At 43.8% G+C, this 20,565-nt stretch overlaps 1 protein-coding gene across 1 annotated transcript in view; it reads left to right on the forward strand.

Annotated features, from left to right (window-relative positions):
* The window catches only part of LOC126452772 (translation initiation factor IF-2-like), a 333,594-nt gene that overhangs the window by 292,131 nt on the left and 20,898 nt on the right, over nucleotides 1–20,565 (forward strand). The window contains exon 4 of the mRNA XM_050091120.1: nucleotides 18,695–18,996. Coding sequence (XP_049947077.1) covers nucleotides 18,695–18,996 — 302 coding nt within the window. The remainder of the gene's footprint in view (nucleotides 1–18,694; nucleotides 18,997–20,565) is intronic.

Genomic DNA, 20,565 nt, shown 5'->3' on the forward strand with positions numbered 1-20,565 from the left:
TTTGTTAAAGCAGCTGGTTGTTTTGAACGTCTTAGACCATCATTAGTATACAGACATGAGTTGTGGGTTATTGTAAGCGGATGACATCTTCAGCAACGTCTATAAAAGAATACTCAAGGCGGTTTGAACACCCATCTCTGAACATCACTACCTCGAAAACCTTGCTGGACCGCTAGGAGCGAGGCTGTGCATCTGTGACCTTTGTGTCACATACAAAAGCTTTTTTTGCTACATAGTGTTTTCACACCTTGTGTGTGGTAAACAGGCTCGGTGAAAACCAGCAACCCGGCCTTACTCCTCTTCAGACTTGAGGCAGTCGTACAATTTTCTAGGTTCGTCGTCGCTTTTTGCCTTGCCTGTAACCCCTTAAGGGGACATTGTATGTCGTATGCCGCCAATGTTGAATTACCGAATTATGTGACCCATTATCTTGGAAACTTGCTAAGACATCAACTTACAGTTTTCCATAATTACTGAATGCACTTTCCTAGATACACTGAACAAGAATTATTACTAAAATTGTATTGTGGGGCATGTTATCTTTTCTTCTTCTTCTTCTTCTTTTTTTTTTTAACACTTAAGTTTTTGACAGAATTCTGTAAATAAATGAACATAAAAACAACTTTTTTCGAAAACGGTTCATTTATTGCAAAAAAAATGTAGTTCAGAGATATGGAGGTTTAAAACTTTTTTACTACAAATTCTTGCACAGACTTACATTTCTGGTTCTATCACGTACTACAATTGCCCTGGCCCATAGTCTTGTCTCTTCTTCAGTGTCACAACAGCCCAGAGCTTGCCTCCTCCTTTTATTTATTGCTTCTTTTGTCATTTGCTGAGCAGCTAACTCTGCTTCACGTACACGAAGCTCATCCAATTCCCGCAGTTCTTTAGCTGTGTTCTGTCCAAATGTTACCCCTAACTTCTCCAGAACCTTAAGTCTTTCATAGTTCCCACCATTAAAAGTTATTACAGCATCGGACACTGCTAATATCGTTAAGGCCAACAAATGCATTTTTAGGCACGCGGCGCCACACAACATTGCTGAAGGACCCATTCACATTCTGGCTCTTCCCATGTAAACACTTCTTTAAAAACTCAGAATTCGCCAGGTCTCTGTAAATAGGTTTGATTGCCTCCGTTACTGCCAAAGGAAGAGAATGTTTATGTCTAAATTCATGCAGGGTACCAGAAAATACAGCTTGCCTCCAGAAACATTATCGTGGTTTCCTTCAGTGCTAGCACACGTGTTACTTCAGAAGAAAATTCAGGTCTCACATACCTGTTACCCGCTAATTTGTGTTTCTTGAAGTTACTTTTACGCTTAGTCATTTTATTTACGTATAAAAAGCAATAGAAGTTAGCTCACTACAAAAATAGCCGATAATCAACACTAGTTTCAACGGAAACTTTATCGGAAACAAAGGACTGATTTGGTTATTCTGAGACGTAGCAGTAGGCATAAAACAACGCAATACACAGCCTTCTGCAGTGTGTAGTTCCCAAGATACGACTGCTCAACTGTGCCACTATATGCTTTTCCGCAAAATTTGAGTGTCACACGCCAACATTCAAAATATTATTTGAAGGTCTCGCAACTGTCTGATTTTAATGTATTATATCCCAAAATGTTCAGCAAAGTCGGAAGTACATTATGGAGAAGAAAACAGAAAATGTCAAATTTCAATGAATTTCACGTACAGTGCCCCGTTAATTAGTGTCATGTCGTTCCGGTGCACCTTTTCCACTTTCAGAATTTCTATCACCTTATAAACTTCCCTCAAGGCCTTTTTTTTCATACTTCTCCGTAACTAATTTGCAGTTTGGGATATTGCGTCACCTGCAGCGGTATAGGTGGCACTTAACATCATTTCCACTTTTTATCTAATCTGCTGAAAATACCACTGCTAGTTGTTAACTGCCGACTCTATTACGCTGTATGCGTCTCCAGATAAAGCGCTTACCCTCCTTCACAACTTCCAGACCGTCTATGTCGACAACCGCATATGCCTACACTGCAAGTGACTATGCAGTGCGTGGCGGAGGGTACGTGTTACTGATAGAAGGAAGTTAAGCAACCAATAGCTGGGGCCGCATATTAATGTAATTACGTACACGCACACATCATCGGAGAGTACGTGAAGGATTAGAATTGCAGTCCTCTGTGAATGATGCGACAGTCACCAGTGTGCATTAGTGTTACCGCTGTGTCTTGCAGTGTGTGTTAGTAGCGTTAGCAGCGTCAGATGTTATCACTGTGAAGGATACCCATGTGCCGCGTAATCGGGTGAAACGTGACACATTGTGAAAGTTAGCTCATTGCGGTTCTCCATTTGGCCAAATAGTTCTGTATCCACATTTATTGGGGCTATCAGATGCCACAGTATGCGATATGTCGATATTTTAAAAATGTCTTTATCGTGTCTCGATACAAGTCCGAAAAGAGTAAGGATGTATCAACAGAAAACGTATCGACATACATGTGCGTAAAAATGTCGACTTCACATTGTAAATGTACTGCAGGTTTTAGATATTCAAGAATCGATTTTTGATTAGATACTCTGTACATCAACAAGCTAGCAGCCTACTTTAATTAAGTTTGCCATCTCATCTAACTGGGGTGGTATTATATTAGGTGTTCCACAGGGTTCAATCATGGGCCCCCTTCTGTTCTTGATATATGTGAACGACCTCCTTTCCCCACCTGAAACAGGAAGCTGAACTGACACTGTTTGTTGATGATACAAGCACCATTATTAATACAGTAAAAGGAAGTCCAATTGAAAATCATACAAATAACGTCTTTGGAAAAGTCATTAATAGGTTTCCTGCAAATGGGCCCGCTCTATACTTTGAAAAAACACAGTACATCCAATTTTCTGCAGCAAAAAGTACAGTTCCTTCAATAAATATAACACATCAACAGAAGTCAGTAGATAGGATAGATCATACTAAGTTTTCGGGTGTACACATAGATGAGAATCTTAATTGGAAAATTCATATTTTGGGTCTTATAAAGCGACTAGGCTCAGCAACTTTTGCAATCAGAATAATTGCGAATTTTGAGGATATAGAAATTAGTAAGCTAACATACTTTGCATACTTCCACACTCTGTCATATGGAGTAATGTTTTGGGATAACTCAACATTTCGACAAAACGTATTCACTGCTCAAAAGAAAGTGGTCAGAATAATGTGTGGGGTTCATAGTAGCACATCTTGTAGGCATCTTTTTAAATAGTGCATTTACTCAGTAATGAAATTTGTTCTCAACAACATGGCCCAGTTTAAAAACAACAGTGACATTCATGATTATAATACCAGAAAAAAGAGAGACTTACACTACCCTTTACTGAACCTATCTTTGGCACAGAAAGGGGTAAAATATGCTGCTATAAAAATTATCGACAAGTTGGCAGATGAAATAAAATGTCTGACAGACAGAAGTAATAGCTTGAAAAATAAATTTAAATTATATCTCCTTGACAACTCCTTCTATACTATAGACGAATTCTTGAATAGGAATATCTATAAATATAGTATATGCATTTTGTGCCATTTAAGGGAATGGGGGAAATAATAGACATATGAATCCTTAACTCGGCGCGCATGCAATTTTCTCTCATATGTGCATTTCTTGTGCACATGACACATTCCCCACCATAACGGCTACCGTACCGTGCGATTGATCGATGAACATGCAACTAACCAACCCCCTTAGAGCAAAAATAGAAAGGAAAAGGATGCACGTTCATGCTTGGCGATAACCTCTTTGCCATCGACGGTAACTGGACGTAAGTGGTACAATAAAAGTTTCTGATGGGTCCATTGTTCGGTTTTGTCCATATATGGGATTTGTCCGGAACACTTCATGTCGACTTCCCTGTCTTTTCATTCTGCAAACGCCAGCGGCCTATGCTCCGTTCATCGTAAGAATAAACCTGATGTAAACAAAGGCAAAGGCGATGATTGGTCAGAAGCCGCAGTACGCATACATTGGTATTGTTACGCTCTTCGAAGTAGGTCCTACTTACGTTATACGTACATTCTTACTGACTTGCGTTAAATGAAACTTCAAGAATTGAAATGTATTAATATCTGTGAACGTTTTTCTTAATCACGCTTTCGCTGTGCAGTTTTTATTTAAAAAATCGTGTACAGTCACAGTTTCTGCATTGTTGTGCTCTGAGTGTCGTGCTGTTACTGCGCAATATGAGCATGGCTGACGTTGCTTCCTGTTCCGTAGTGAAATACGCGTGTGGAACACAGTTAAAAAGGGCCGAGAAATGTGTTGTTCTTAGTGTTCGTCATAAATTTACAGAAATAATCGCCTTTGAAATTTTCTAACGCACTGTATTACATCAAGTTGACATGTAATTACACGTAAACACTCTAGCGGAATCGATAACTTAGTAAATTGTTAATAAATTGCAGGTCGTAGTTTGCTGGTTCAAATCTCGGCATAGTCATTTTTATTTTCTCGATCAATTTGAAATACCGACCTCTCGCAATTACAAAATTAATCGTCGTTTTTTTATGATTAATGCGTGGCTTCTTGTTTCTAATTACACATCGCACGCGAATTTCCTATTCTCATTTCAAATAGAAATTCTTAATTATCGATATTTTATGAAAAACTGTTAGTAAAGGTTGCTTAAATTAAGGAAACCTGATGTTGCCTTCAGTGCAGAGACTGGTTTGATGCAGCTCTCCATGCTACTCTGTCCTTCGCAAGCTTCTTCATCTGCGAATAACTGCTGGAAACTACATCCTTCTGAATGCGCTTCATGTGTTTATCTCTTGGTCTCATAACATAACAATGTAATTTTTTTCAGGCAAAAATGAAAAACCGACTACTCTTTATTTGGGCTGTGTCCATTGTTTTATACCGCAGATGTAGATAAGTGTCATAGAAACATGAAAAACAATCATTTTCACAGCATCGAGCACACCGTACAAATGACGCGTTTTTACATTTACCACTGTACCATTACAATACGAACCCAACAGAACTGATTGGGAGACAAGTTACAGGATTTGGTCCGAGAATTAAAACTCTGTTAAGCTGCCAGACATTACGGAACTAACGCACACAGTTTTTTCACTCGTCACTGCCGAACACTGGCGGAATACACAAAGGCTCGTCATAAATCAACAGTACGGTAAAATCCCTTCAGTATGTTTTTGCATTACACACAACTCGCTCAGAAAAATTACCCTGTGTTCAGGTTAGGAATTTTCGTCACTCTTGTTTGTGGAATGAGATTTTCACTCTGCAGCGGAGTGTGCGCTGATATGAAACTTCCTGGCAGATTAAAACTGTGTGCCGGACCGAGACTCGAACTCGGGACCTTTGCCTTCCGCGGGCAAACGCTCTAGCATCTGAGGAGACGAGATACTTCAGGAATTATAGCTGTGAGGACGGGTCGTGACTCGTGCTTGGGTAGCTCAGATGGTAGAGCACTTGCCCGCGAAAGGCAAAGGTCCCGAGTTCGAGTCATGGTCCTGCACACAGTTTTAATCTGCCAGGAAGTTTCACTCTTGTTTGTAGTTAGAATACGATGTAACGTGACAACGAGGTAATTTTCTGCTTTCAGTCTGGTTACCTGAGAAGCGCGCTGTAGTGCTGGAGTTTTGCCGAATATTATTTCATTCTCTTTAAAAATTAAATGATATTCGAAGCTATGTTGTTTCTCTGCCCGTCTCTTTTTGCTTCTGAACTGCAACTGCCCACACCATTTCAGGTTAGGACCGCTGGTTGGCCAGTGCTGTCCAAGTTTAATGCGCCGGTAAATGTTTTGTCCCGCACATTATCGCTCAGTCTGTGTGTAACACAGCTTAAGACGTACCCTTGTGATCGTACCTGACTGTACTGGTCGCAGTTTGGCTTCCGCTGCACGTGAAACGAAATTCAATGAGAGGCAAGCAGACGCGGAAGAACACATGGCGTAATATTTACATCAGGTTTGTGGGTTCAAATGGCTCTGAGCACTACGGAACTTAACATCTGAGGTAATCAGTCCCCTAGAACTTAGAACTACTTAAACCTAGCCGGCCGGAGTGGCCGAGCGGTTCTAGGCGCTACAGTCTGGAACCGCGCGACCGCTGCGGTCTCCGGTTCGAATCTTGCCTCGGGCATGGATGTGTGTGATGTCCTTAGGTTAGTTAGGTTTAAGTAGTTCTAAGTTCTAGGGGACTGATGACCTCAGAAGTTAAATCCCATAGTGCTCAGAGCCATTTGAACCCATTTTAAACCTAACTAAGGACATCACACACATCCATGCCCGAGGCAGGATTCGAACCTGCGACCGTAGCGGTCACGCGGCTCCAGACTGTAGCGCCTAGAACCGCTCGGCCACTCCGGCCGGCGGGTTTATTCTTATGATGGACAGAGTATAGCAGTTGTAGTGTCAAAACAGCGTGGTGTAGCTAAACATTGTGGTCTGGCCCACTGCAAAGACCAGTCTTGTCATTCAGATTCTCGTTCATCGTTTTCGGCAGTTGTTTTTGAAGAATATCGACGTCCAGAAGTAGCGCGCTAGTTGCATTAAATAGCAACTGTTGTGCTGGTTCTTGACATCGGTTATCTTGTTGTTCTATTCACACCGCCACATACCAGTTCTAACAACTCTGTAACAACAAAGGTCAACATTTAATAATGATTGTGGTGTTGCACACGCTGCTAAATACTGCATTTTCGGGCAACAACGAAGTTATGTGGCAGATGTCATTATAGCACAGTTAATAAAGTTATTTCATGTAATAATAAATAAACTAGGCACTCATGTTTTCGCGTTTCCCACACTGGTCTCGTTGTAAAATCATGGCCCAATCGTCGAAAATCTAGGTAGTGGTGATTCCAAGCTCGTTCACAAACCATTCTTGGAGATTACACTCTTGCAGGACAATGGTGATGTAAGAAAATAATCAGCACTCCGAATTTAAGTTACACTTCTTTTTTATTACTTTGTTGCAACATCACGTAACACACAAAACATCACAATACAAAACAATCTTGAAAACATCTTCCTCACTGTTGAAGTTCACATTTTATAAAGTGACTACAATATGCGTCTTTCCAACATGACGTCCAAGACCTGACCTTTCTCAAGGTCCGACTCTCTAATAACTAACTAATAACCGCTTACGCGCCCAAAAATCAGAGTTACAAAAAATGGCTCTGAGCACTATGGGACTTAACTTCTGTGGTCATCAGTCCCCTAGAACTTAGAACTACTTAAACCTAACTAACCTATGGACATCACACACATCCATGCCCGAGGCAGCGGTCGAACTTGCGACCGTAGCAGTCGCGCGGTTCTGGACTGAGCGCCTAGAACCGCGAGACCACCGCGGCCGGCCCAGAGTTAAAAGTACGTCAAAGATCATAGTGACAAAAGAAAGAATACACACAAGAATAATATCATTGCAGTATAAACATATCGATGTATCAGAGTACATCTACATTAAAGAAATCAAATCTGGATGTTGTCTCAGAAATACGTCAATTACTTTACGGAAACACAGTAGAATATTACTGGTATCGAGAGGTTCAGGTGAGCGGCCGTAATGGTTACGTAATTCAAGTACCATTATACAGGGTAATCGGACTGCTTCCACTTCGTGCCACACATACTTGATCCACACCGGAAAAGACAGAGGCTGGACGTGATGAAAGCCCAAAAGCAGTAAGACTCCTTCACGCAGTGAAAGTAATATTATGTTCGGCCGCGATTTCAAATGAAAAATTCAAATATGTTCCGAAAATTATGAAAAAGACACAACATTAAAAAAAATTATTGGCACTCGATTTTGCCGTTCTTATACCGATGTATCGGACCGACAGATATCGATATTTTGTGGCAAGATGCCGATAATTTATCAACAGCCCTGCCTCAACTGTCGTGGATGGGGGCGCCACCACGTATGTCTTCAGGGCACGGCTGGAAACTCTTGACAGCACAATAATGCGCCACGGACATCCTGAATTCTCCAGAGTCACATGTCGCGTGACTACCGCTTGCCATTTTTCATCACTACAACGCTCGTTCACACACGCGGCACGCACCTCTGGGGACTGTCACTGTGATGCTGTAATTACGGAAAACTATTTTTAGTTTCAGTTTTCTGGTTTCATTTTATTTCCACGTTTTTGTCAGTCAAGTTGTAGTCTCCTTGCACAACAATGAAGTTATTTAAGTCGGTTTGCAAAATAAATGTGGCTTTTATTATTGTTTTCCGCAGATGCTGTCAACTGATAAGAAACGAAGTATTTCATTCCACACTATTGACTAGTTTCAACTGTTTACTGAGTTCAAAGTGCACATTTTCATCTCCTGGCACGTATGCTATTATGCCGTAATAAAGAATCAAACACGAGACAATATAGTACTGGTACATTCCGAAAAGCGCACAGGAAAGCTTGATATCAGGTTAGCACCTACTTCATTGTGAATCTGGACATATGAATGTGTCCTTTAAGCCTAATTATCGTTTTCTATGGTTTACGAAATTCTTACGCTCTTCGAGTGTCCTCTGACTTCGTCTATAAAGTCATGTGAGATCTCCATTAAGGCTATACGTGTGCGATCGTACCGGTTTCATACGTCATCGTAGCTGCTGACGCGATTTTTCTAGCGCTCAATGGCACCCGCCGAAACAAACCCAAGTCTAAGAAGTCGCGAGAAAATTCTGCGAATGGGTCTTCGAAAAGTGTTATTTTCAAAAGAATTTCCTTTCGCATAAGATGAACTATGTTACATGTGAAATATGCAATTAATTTCGTAATTCAGAGAGCGTTTGACTTTGATTTAAAACTTAAAACATTCAAGACCATCCACTCGCAATAATTACCAGCCCAGAACACGACACATTGTCATTATTTAACATTTAACTCACACATTTGTGTGATGTATCTCAAGGTGTGAGACAAGCTAAAAAGACCAATGTTATCTGTGAAAGCTTAACTTTTCTTGTAGCTTATTAATCTTCGGTATTATACAGGGTGGTTCACGAAGATATTCAACTATTTTCATATGTTATTCCACAAGTAACACTAAAAAAAGTAGTTCATGTTAACATAAGTCAGCAAATGTTTAGTTACGAAGTTAGGTAGTAAAATATTTTGTCTGAAATTTAGCAAATTGGCTAATATGAAGCCATCGCGAAACTGTAAGAGGTTAAAGTAAAGCTCGTTTTCCATTTATTCTGTTCTTATTGATCTGGTGAATGTAATAAAACATGTCCCAGACGTGTATCCAGAACATCCGGAGAAGCAAAGATTATAAACAAGTAAATTTGTTTACTTTCCATTAAGAATGTAGAAACGTTAATGCCATTGTTGGTAACCGTTAGTGAGTTGTTTCAGTTGTTTCCTAACCTTGAAAAGAGTTAATTTTCTGTAGTGTTCAGTGAGAAAACACAACAACAATGTATTTGAGTGAAACCACACAATAACTGTTTTATTTTGTGTTATTTATGAAATAGGAATGGGACATATTTTGTTACTCGTATATTCACCGGACCAGTAACAACAAAATAAATGAATAAATGGAAATCGTGATTTACTTAAACCACGCACAGTTTTGCGGTGGCTTCATGTTACCCAAGTTGCTGAATTTCAGGCAAAATTATTATTAGTCGTAGCTCTGTAACTAAACATTTGCGGACCTATGTTTATATTGACTTTTTTCTTTAGTTTTACTTGTAGAACAACGTATTAAAATATTTGCGTATCTTCGTGAATCACCCTTTACGTGAAAGCTTAGCTTTTCTTGTAGCTATATTGTGTAAATTTAAATATCAACTTTTCCTATTTGTGCGTTCACGCTGCTTAACAGTGATGTTGCTATTGGCTGACAGCATCGTGTCCTATGCTTTGAATAGCTGTTGTGGTTGGCTGACGAGATAACGTGACTTGGGCTATGATTGGCTTCCAATAGCGCATTGCAATCTCTGTTTCAATCCCAAACATGCTGTGTTTCATGGAATTCGAATTTATACTTTCGTAATACGAAAGAACGCAGCGTACATGTTCCTGCCCATCAAAGATCTTTCCAAAACGCGTTTTTTTCCCCCCTTTCCGAGTTAAGTTTTCTAAAGTGCCGGGAAGTTCTCACAGGTGTATGAAACCTTCACCACTTCAAGGACTGATGTTTTTACACCTTCCAGGGAAAGTATAGTGTCGCTTATCATTGAAAAAGTGTATTTTCACGTGGAAATAAGTACCTTTTTAACTGGAAGATCCGGAATTTTTTTTTCTTGTCCGCGTATGCACCCTGGAAAAAAAGTGCAACAACCTGTAACCCTACCACTACCGATTCTTTAAAGAATCGAACTCGCATGTATGAAAAAAAGCTCTAACATAAAATTTGTATGCATCTCAATGGCTGTGATGTCATATCTCACGATCTCTCGTGTTGATGCAATTTTGCTGGTACGGTCAGTGGTATGTGTGGATTCTGTCAGCCAACGATGTTGCGAATAGTGTTAGTAGTAAAGAAATGGCGAATTAAAACGTCGTAAGCGATGTTGAAGTTCATCTGTATGGAGAGCTGAAAATGTAGTAAGCGATGAACTCTTTTTTTTTTTTTTTTTTTGCTTTCATCGTTTTGCTGGGGATACCAGTAAGAAAATGTTTTCGAAAAGTTTGAAATTGTGTGTAAAGTATCTTGGTAGTCGCTGAATGGTCTCATTGCCCAATATTGGATGAATAGTGTGGGTAAATTGCGCACCATGAATTACGCAGTCTCGAGCCATAGACAGTAACTACACTCCTGGAAACTGAAATAAGAACACCGTGAATTCATTGTCCCAGGAAGGGGAAACTTTATTGACACATTCCTGGGGTCAGATACATCACATGATCACACTTACAGAACCACAGGCACATAGACACAGGCAACAGAGCATGCACAATGTCGGCACTAGTACAGTGTATATTCACCTTTCGCAGCAATGCAGGCTGCTAACCTCCCATGGAGACGATCGTAGAGATGCTGGATGTAGTCCTGTGGAACGGCTTGCCATGCCATTTCCACCTGGCGCCTCAGTTGGACCAGCGTTCGTGCTGGACGTGCAGACCGCGTGAGACGACGCTTCATCCAGTCCCAAACATGCTCAATGGGGGACAGATCGGGAGATCTTGCTGGCCAGGGTAGTTGACTCACACCTTCTAGAGCACGTTGGGTGGCACGGGATACATGCGGACGTGCATTGTCCTGTTGGAACAGCAAGTTCCCTTGCCGGTCTAGGAATGGTAGAACGATGGGTTCGATGACGGTTTGGATGTACCGTGCGCTATTCAGTGTCCCCTCGACGATCACCAGTGGTGTACGGCCAGTGTAGGAGATCGCTCCCCACACCATGATGCCGGGTGTTGGCCCTGTGTGCCTCGGTCGTATGCAGTCCTGATTGCGGCGCTCACCTGCACGGCGCCAAACACGCATACGACCATCATTGGCACCGAGGCAGAAGCGACTCTCATCGCTGAAGACGACACGTCTCCATTCGTCCCTCCATTCACGCCTGTCGCGACACCACTGGAGGCGGGCTGCACGATGTTGGGGCGTGAGCGGAAGACGGCCTAACGGTGTGCGGGACCGTAGCCCAGCTTCATGGAGACGGTTGCGAATGGTCCTCGCCGATACCCCAGGAGCAACAGTGTCCCTAATTTGCTGGGAAGTGGCGGTGCGGTCCCCTACGGCACTGCGTAGGATCCTACGGTCTTGGCGTGCATCCGTGCGTCGCTGCGGTCCGGTCCCAGGTCGACGGGCACGTGCACCTTCCGCCGACCACTGGCGACAACATCGATGTACTGTGGAGACCTCACGCCCCACGTGTTGAGCAATTCGGCGGTACGTCCACCCGGCCTCCGGCATGCCCACTATACGCCCTCGCTCAAAGTCCGTCAACTGCACATACGGTTCACGTCCACGCTGTCGCGGCATGCTACCAGTGTTAAAGACTGCGATGGAGCTCCGTATGCCACGGCAAACTGGCTGACACTGACGGCGGCGGTGCACAAATGCTGCGCAGCTAGCGCCATTCGACGGCCAACACCGCGGTTCCTGGTGTGTCCGCTGTGCCGTGCGTGTGATCATTGCTTGTACAGCCCTCTCGCAGTGTCCGGAGCAAGTATGGTGGGTCTGACACACCGGTGTCAATGTGTTCTTTTTTCCATTTCCAGGAGTGTATTAATACATGCCTTAGTGTGTTAAAACTCCAACATAAGGTTATACTCTTAATGAGTGGCTTATGAGAGCATTTCAAATTTTTGAAGTCAGTCAGTAATTACATCAAATACTACTGTAGCACCCGCTGTTTCGATCACGTATAGATCTGTTCTTGTTTTTGTTTTCCTTTAGTAAGATTTTTATGTTAACAAATTGCAACACTTTATCTTTCCACGCAGATGAAAGACATACAAGCGTGGTCTTTTCAGAATGTACTTTCGACCAAAAAGTGATTCTTGTACCGGAAGTCCGAGCTGCTTGTTAATCGTGCCTTTTGCGTTGATGTGGAGATATTCCCATAGCAGCTTACATCTGCTAACAAATATTTCGTCATACCTAACCAAAAACTGAAATACCGGTCTTGATAGATTCAGCTTTAAATTTTTTTTAATGTAACTGAAGATTGTCTTAAAAATTCTCACCCCGTGTTACACTGTCATGGATAGTATTTCCGTTGCTATCGCCCAGAGAAGGCGTCGGCTGTGTCTGTCCGCTAGCATGCTTTATCTACCACCAGAATCTCTCTGGATTTTCTGCCAGGTTTCGAGATAAATTTTCTTTGTAGCAGCTATTGCGAGGGCTGCTCAAAAACTAAGGTGACTTTCCAAATCTCGGGGGCAACGTACATTCGATCATCGATCCTTTTTTTTTTGTTATGTTGGTACAGATTTCCCGAACATACGTTCAGAGTTCAGAGTGTGAGCCCTACTTGGTTTGTTTTTGGCAGATGGAAAGATTAGACGTGCTTTAGTGTCCTCGGAGATTTCCGATTATTATAAAAAATGGAGCACTGAATCTGCATCAAATTTTGTGTGTAAAATGGAGTCAGGTGCTTTAAAACAGTTGAAATGTCGACAGTGGCATACGGTGAGTCTGCCATAAGTAAAAAAAAAAGTTCGCTAGTGGTGCAAGCTCTTCCAAGATGGCCGAGAAGTTGCCAATGATGAACGTCACTTTGGATGCCCCAGCGCATCTACAACAGATGATAACGTAGAAGTTGTACAGAAAATTGTTTTGGAAAATCGTCGAATTACCGTAATAGTTGCTGAGGTTATTGGCATATCTGTCGTCATGTAACTTTTTCTGACGTTTCCGGCACGAGGTGTGCGTCGGCGAAGTTTTCTCCAAACCTTGTCAATTTTGATCAGAAGAACCGTGGCACAATACTCACGCAGGAGCTCTTGAATGACGTCAGTGGTGATCCTGATTTGCTCAAAAGGGTCATAACTGGTGACGAAACATGGGTTTACGGCTGTGACGTCGGAACCACAGCCCAATCGTCCGAATAGAAGCATCCTGGAGAGCCGAGACCGAAAAAAGCACGCCAAGTTCGATCAAATGTCAAAAGTTTTGCTGACTGTTTCGTTTCTTTCAATTAACGTGGCGTAGTTCATCAAGAATTTTTGCCTCGAGGTCGTACGGTCAATAAGGGGTATTACCACGACGTTGTGCCTAGTCTGCGAGAAGAAATAGGCAAAAAACTTTCGACATTGTCGAGAATCAGTTCATGGCATTTTCCATCACGATAATGCACCTGCCCGTTCAGCGTTGCTTGTGAGAGATTTTTTGGCCGAAAACAAGACGACAGTCACGCCTCAGCCACCGTACTCACCGGATTTGGCAGCCTGCGACTTTTTCCTGCTCCCAGAACTAAAGAGACCTACTGAAGGACGAAGATTTTCAACGATTCAGAAAATAAAAACTGCATCGCTGGAAGTACTCAGCGCTATACCAGGAAGTGCTTATGAGAAGTCCTTCGAGGATTGGAAGAAGCATTGGCACAAGTGTATTGTGTCTGAGGGGGATTTGGAAAGTCCGTGCAAAAATAAAAACTACCTACGTGTTTGGGGTAAACCTTAATTTTTCGACATAGTCTCCTTTTAGACCTCTACACTTCGTCCAACGCTATTCTAATTCGTTGATCCTTTCCAAATAATAGGAATTGTGCAAGTCTGCAGAATAACTATTAGTTACAGCAAACACCTTATCGTTTGAATAAAATCTTTGTCCCGACAGCCATTTCTTCAAATCCGGGAACAAACAGTACTCTGAGGGAGCAAAGTCTGGTGAATAGGGGGGGGGGGGGATGTGAGTTGGAATCATATTTCCATTAATTTTGCGACCAGAACTGCTGAGGTGTGTGCCGGTGCATTGTCGTGATGCAAAAGGACTTTTTTGCGATCCAATCGCCTGCGTTTTTCTTGCAGCTAGATTTTCAAACGGTCCAATAACGATGAATAATATGCACCTCTAATAGTTTTACCCTTTTCCAGGTAGTCGATGAGGATTATTCCCCGCGAATCCCAAAAGACAGTCGCCAATACCTTTCCGGCCGAAGGAATGGTCTTCGCCTTTTTTGGTGCAGATTCTCCCACGGTAACCCATTGTTTAGATTGTTGTTTGGTCTCAGGAGTACAGTAATGTGTCCATGCTTCATCCACAGTGAGGAAACGACGCTTAAAGTCCTGCGGATTCTTCCCGAACAGCTGCAAAACATCCTTGCAACACTTCACACGATTCCGTTTTTTGGTCAAGCGTGAGCAATCGCGGAACCCATCTTGCGGATAGCTTTTTCATGTCCAAATGTTTGTGCAAAATATTATGTGCCCGTTCATTCGGGATGCTCAAAGCAGTAGCAATCTGACGCACCTTAACTCTTCTGTCATCCTTCACCATATCATGGATATTATTAACTATTTCTGGGGTCGTAACCTCCACAGGGCGTCCAGAACGTTCAGCATCACTTGTGCCCATGTGGCCACTCCGAAAATTTTGAAACCACTTACAAACTGTTCTTATCGAAGGTGCAGAGTCACCGTAATGTTTATCAAGCTTCCCATTAGTCTCCTGAGGCGTTTTGCCTTTCATAAAGAAATATTTAATCAGCGCACCAAATTCTTTCTCCTCCATTTTTTGACAGTCATTCGAATTCCTTGATTCACACGGATGCCTAACACAAAGAAATAGACCAGTATGGCTGAAACCTTCGACCATAGACACTAGTAGACTGGCCTTGCTTTGCAGAAGCTATAGGGCTGGTGTGGCTCCAACATAAACCACGGGACTGTTGGCAAAACGTGGCGGGATTTCAAATCAGCGGTCTGCCATCCTATGTTTGTATCGTTTTTTCCCCACATTTCTCAATTGACTGCCAAACGCTTCCAACAAAAATTACTTCTTTATTTGCGTATGTCAGGACTACATTTGAGCTGGATTTGTTCACAGTACCATTTATAAAATCTAACAAATACAACGAACGCCGCTCTGGTCGGCAGCGGGACGAAATAACAATAAACTATCAATTAAAGTAATAAAATTCTTTTAAACAGTAAGAGTGGGCTCGTGTCAAAACTTTAAACATTGTATTCGACGCGTTTTGAGCTCTAGTTACTTACAAAAGAAAATGGGATATGGGAATTATGTCAACTATACGTGCCAAAATTGTCGACTTTAGGAGCAGGTCCATTTTAGGGTATCAATTTTAGTTGCACTTCAAAGGTTCAGTTCCCACTATCTTTCCAAAAGTTTAAACAATCAGTTTAAAAAAATATATTTTAGATGAAATGTGAGACTTCGAAATTTCAGAAAATAATTTTGGAGCCTACATTTATTTAATAGTATTAGAAGGTAGAAAAAAATTCTCTTCATGTGTCGACTATAGGTGCTCTTACCTTATAATGTCACTTGTATATACAGTCCCCTTCAGGGTCTGCATCCAAAGCTGCCTTCGGTTTTCATCCTTAGGGAACCTATGGGTAGGAACGAGAAACACTTATACTTACTTCTGTAACCGAATTATCACAGATACTTTCCAAAATATGAGTCTGACTTTACAGGCATCACTTTCAACACTTTAATTTACGTGATACTCTATTTCAAGTGTAAAAGACATATAAAACTCACTTCAGGAGATTTCAATAAACGCATCTGCACTATGATAGAAACACTTACACGTGAAATGTAATGCCATTTCCCGAGACAAAACGCTGAGTACAGCCACAAGCGCAACACGAAACAACCATGTTTTGCCAACATTCACGTGACTTTAGCCCAGACATGTTGGAGCCACGAAAATGACGTCAGGGCCAGTCTATTGTATTTATGGTGGAAGGTGTGCGTTGTTTCCAAAGATGTTACTAACTAAACACGACCTCGATACGCGCCGGTGGTGCCATCTATCTGACTTTGCATGGAGTTTCCAAACGTCCCTCAGCCGCGCGGGATTAGCCGAGCGGTCTGAGGCGCTGCAGTCATGGACTGTGCGGCTGGTCCCGGCGGAGGTTCGAGTCCTCCCTCTGGCATGGGTGTGTCTGTTTGTCCTTAGGATAATTTAGGTTAAGTAGTGCGTAAGCTTAGGGACTGATGACCTTAGCAGTCAAGTCCCATGAGATTTCACACACAATTTTTGAACAAACGCCCCTCGTACTTTGCTTGGGAGAACATGAATACTGATGAATAAATAAATATACTAAGATGGTATCTGTTCTTTCGGACATGTCCGAAAGAACAGACACCATCGGTGACCATGCAGCGCGTTAGAATGAAATTACAAGGAAATGAACACCCTTAGCTGCTTACAGGAGTTGACATACGTCAACGGGGATGGATGAAAATGAGTGCTGCGACAGTGACTCGAACCCGGGATCTCCTGCTTACATGGCAGACGGTGTATCCAACTTATATATATATATATATATATATATATATATATATATATAGCTCATTATTGTTCTATACTGTTCGTCGAATTTGTTCGTGACTGACGTCCGATGACATTCGTTCAGATGTTTGTTTAGCCGTTCACTCAGATTTTTTTATGACAGAGGGCAGTTAACCCTCTGACTGAACACGCTGAGCTACCGTGTCGACGAATCTGAGCCAGCGAGGACACACAGGATAGCGCGACTGCAGGGATTTATCTCTGGCACAGCTCCTGCGAAACCCACATTCTCAACGTATTGTCCCGCACTACATTCTTAGTGCCCCCGCCCATTATATTCATTACTCGCGGCGCGTTGACGATTCCCGTAAGAGTTCGGGCACTGTGCAAGTAGCCGGTGAGTTGATTGTAATTTCATTCTAACGAGCTGGATGGTCACCGATGGAGTCTGTTCTTTCGGACATGTCGCAAACGACAGATAGCGTCTTAGTATATTAAGGCTGAGCGAGCACTTGATCATCTTCTTCTTGAATGAGAATTTTCACTGTGCAGCAGAGTGTGCGCTGATATGAAACTTCCTGGCAGATTAAAACTGGTACAGCACTTGCCCGCGAAAGGCAAAGGTCCCGAGTTCGAGTCTCGGTCGGGCACACAGTTTTAATCTGCCAGTAAGTTTCATCTTGTTCTCCCGTGCGAATGCACAAACAGTGCCCGAAGTCTTACGGGAATCGGCAACGCGCCGCGAGTAATAAGTATAATGGGCGGGGACACTACGAATGTAGTGCGGGACAATACGTTGAGAATGTGGGTTTCACGGGAGGCGTGCCACAGATAAATCCCTGCAGTCGCACTGTCCTCTGGGTCCTCGGTGGCGCAGATGGATGGAGCGTCTGCCATGTAAGCAGGAGATCCCGGGTTCGAGTCCCTGTGGGGGCACTCATTTTCATCTGTCCCCGTTGACGTATGTCAACGCCTGTAAGCAGCTAAGGGTGTTCATTTCATTGTAATTTCAAATAAATAAATATTTGTTCATAAAATATACAGGCTGTTACAAAAAGGTACGGGCAAACTTGCAGGAAACATTCCTCGCACACAAATAAAGAAAAGATGTTAAGTGGACATGTGTCCGGAAACGCTTAATTTCCATGTTACCTGTGCTGCTAGAACATGTGCCTTTACAAGTACGACACAACATGTGGTTCGTGCACGATGGAGCTCCTGCACATTTCAGTCCAAGTGTCCGTACGCTTCTCGACGACAGATTCGGTGACCGACGGATTGGTAGAGGCGGAGCAATTCCGTGGCCTCCACGCTCTCCTGACCTCAACCCTCTTGACTTTCATTTATGGGGGCATTTGAAAGCTCTCGTCTACGCAACCCCGGTACCAAATGTAGAGACTCTTCGTGCTCGTATTGTGGACGGCTGTGATACAATACGCCATTCTCCAGGGCTGCATCAGCGCATCAGGGATTCCGTGCGACGGAGGGTGGATGCACGTATCCTCGCTAACGGAGAACATTTTGAACATTTCCTGTAACAAAGTGTTTGAAGTCACGCTGGTACGTTCTGTCGCTGTGTGTTTCCATTCCATGATTAATGTGATTTGAAGAGAAGTAATAAAATGAGCTTTAACATGGAAAGTAAGCGTTTCCGGACACATGTCCACGTAACATCTTTTCTTTATTTGTGTGTGAGGAATGTTTCCTGAAAGTTTGGCCGTACCTTTTTGTAACACCCAGTACAGCGACCTCACTCGCGGAAGAGACCCGGTGCAGTGACTGTGGTGCGCTGGTGTTGCAGGCACGTGGAGCATGGCGCAGTCTCGCCACCGGCCGGGCGCCATCTCCCCCGGCCCCCAACAGCAGCAGCAGCAGCAGCCGCGGCGACGGTCCGGCGATGACGTGGTGTCGGCGCCGCCCTCGCAGCACAGCCCCCAGCCGGCGCCGCCCCCGGCCCCGCAGCCGCAGCCGTCGCCCTCTCGCCAGCGCCACTCCACGCTGCTCGACGCCTTCCGCCCCCGCAGCAAGTCCGACGCCGGCGGCCACAAGACGCCGCGCCGCCCCGGCGCCAACATCATCTCCCACATGAAGAGCGCCGTGCAGGTGAGGAAGGCCATTAAAAACTGCTACACCTAGAAGAAATACACATGATAAACGGGTATTCATTGGGCAAAAATACTACACTACATCTGACATCTGATAACATTTTCACGCAACTTCGGTGCATAGATCCTGAGAAATCAGTACCCAGAACAACCACCTCTGACCGTAATAACGGCCTCGATACGCCTGGGCATTGAGTCTAAACAGAGCTTGGATGGCGTGTACAGGTACAGCTGCCCGTGCAGCTTCAACACGATACCACAGTTCATCAAGAGTAGTGACTGGCGTATTGTGACGAGCCAGTTGCTCGGCCACCATTGACCGGACGTTTTCAGTTAGTGAGAGATCTGGAGAATGTGCTGGACAGGGCAGCAGTCTAACATTTTCTGTATCCAGAAAGGCCCGTACAGGACCTGCAACGTGCGGTCGTGCATTATCCTGCTGAAATGTAGGGTTTCGCAGGGATCGAATGGAGGGTAGAGCCACGGGTCGTAACACATCTGAAATGTAACGTCCACTGTTCAGAGTGCCGTCAGTGCGAACAAGAGGTGTCCGAGACGTGTAACCAATGGCACCCCATACCGTCACGCCGGGTGATACGCCAGTATGGCGATCACGAATACACGCTTCCAATGTGCGTTCACCGCGATGTCGCCAAAGAAGGATGCGACCATCGTGATGCTGTAAACAGAACCTGGATTCATCCGAAAAAATGACGTTTTGCCATTTGTGAAGCCAGGTTCGTCGTCGAGTACACCATCGCAGGCGCTCCTGTCTGTGATGCAGCGTCAAGGGTAACCGCAGCCACGGTCTCCGAGCTGATAGTCCGTGCTGCTGCAAACGTCGTCGAACTCTTCGTACAGATGGTTGTTGTCTTGCAAACGTCCCCATCTGTTGACTCAGGGATCGAGACGTGGCTGCACGATCCGTTACAGCCGTGCGGATAAGATTCCTGTCATCTCGACTGCTAGTGATACGAGGCCATTGGAATCCAGCACGGCGTTTCGTATTGCCCACCGATTCCATATTCTGCTAACAGTCGTTGGATCTCGACCAACGCGAGCAGCAATGTCGCGATACGATAAACCGCAATCGCGATAGGCTACAATCCGACCTCTATCAAAGTCGGAAACGTGATGGTACGAATTTCTCCTCCTTACACGAGGCATCACAACAACGTTTCACCAGGCAACGCCAGTCAACTGCTGTTCGTGTATGAGAAATCGGTTGGAAACTTTCCTCATGTCAGCACGTTGTGGGTGTCGCGACCGGCGCCAACCTCGTGTGACTGCTCTGAAAACCTAATCATTTGGATATCACAGCATCTTCTTCCTGTCGGTTAAATTTCTCGTCTGTAGCACGTTACCTTCGTGGTGTAGCAATTTTAATGGCCAGCAGTGTACCTCGGTAATGTCGGACTGCTGCCACGAATGTTTTGATGCTGCGGTGCTCCCCATCTACGTATGTACTAGAGATCAGAAATGAGCGCTCTTTGAACTCTCCAGCGAGTGCTGTTGCCGGTATCTCAGAACTCGCCATCTCCATGTGTGTCTGCCACTACGCACCCGT

This window comes from Schistocerca serialis, unplaced genomic scaffold, assembly GCF_023864345.2.
Source record: "Schistocerca serialis cubense isolate TAMUIC-IGC-003099 unplaced genomic scaffold, iqSchSeri2.2 HiC_scaffold_935, whole genome shotgun sequence".
In the NCBI taxonomy this organism is placed as follows: domain Eukaryota; kingdom Metazoa; phylum Arthropoda; class Insecta; order Orthoptera; family Acrididae; genus Schistocerca; species Schistocerca serialis.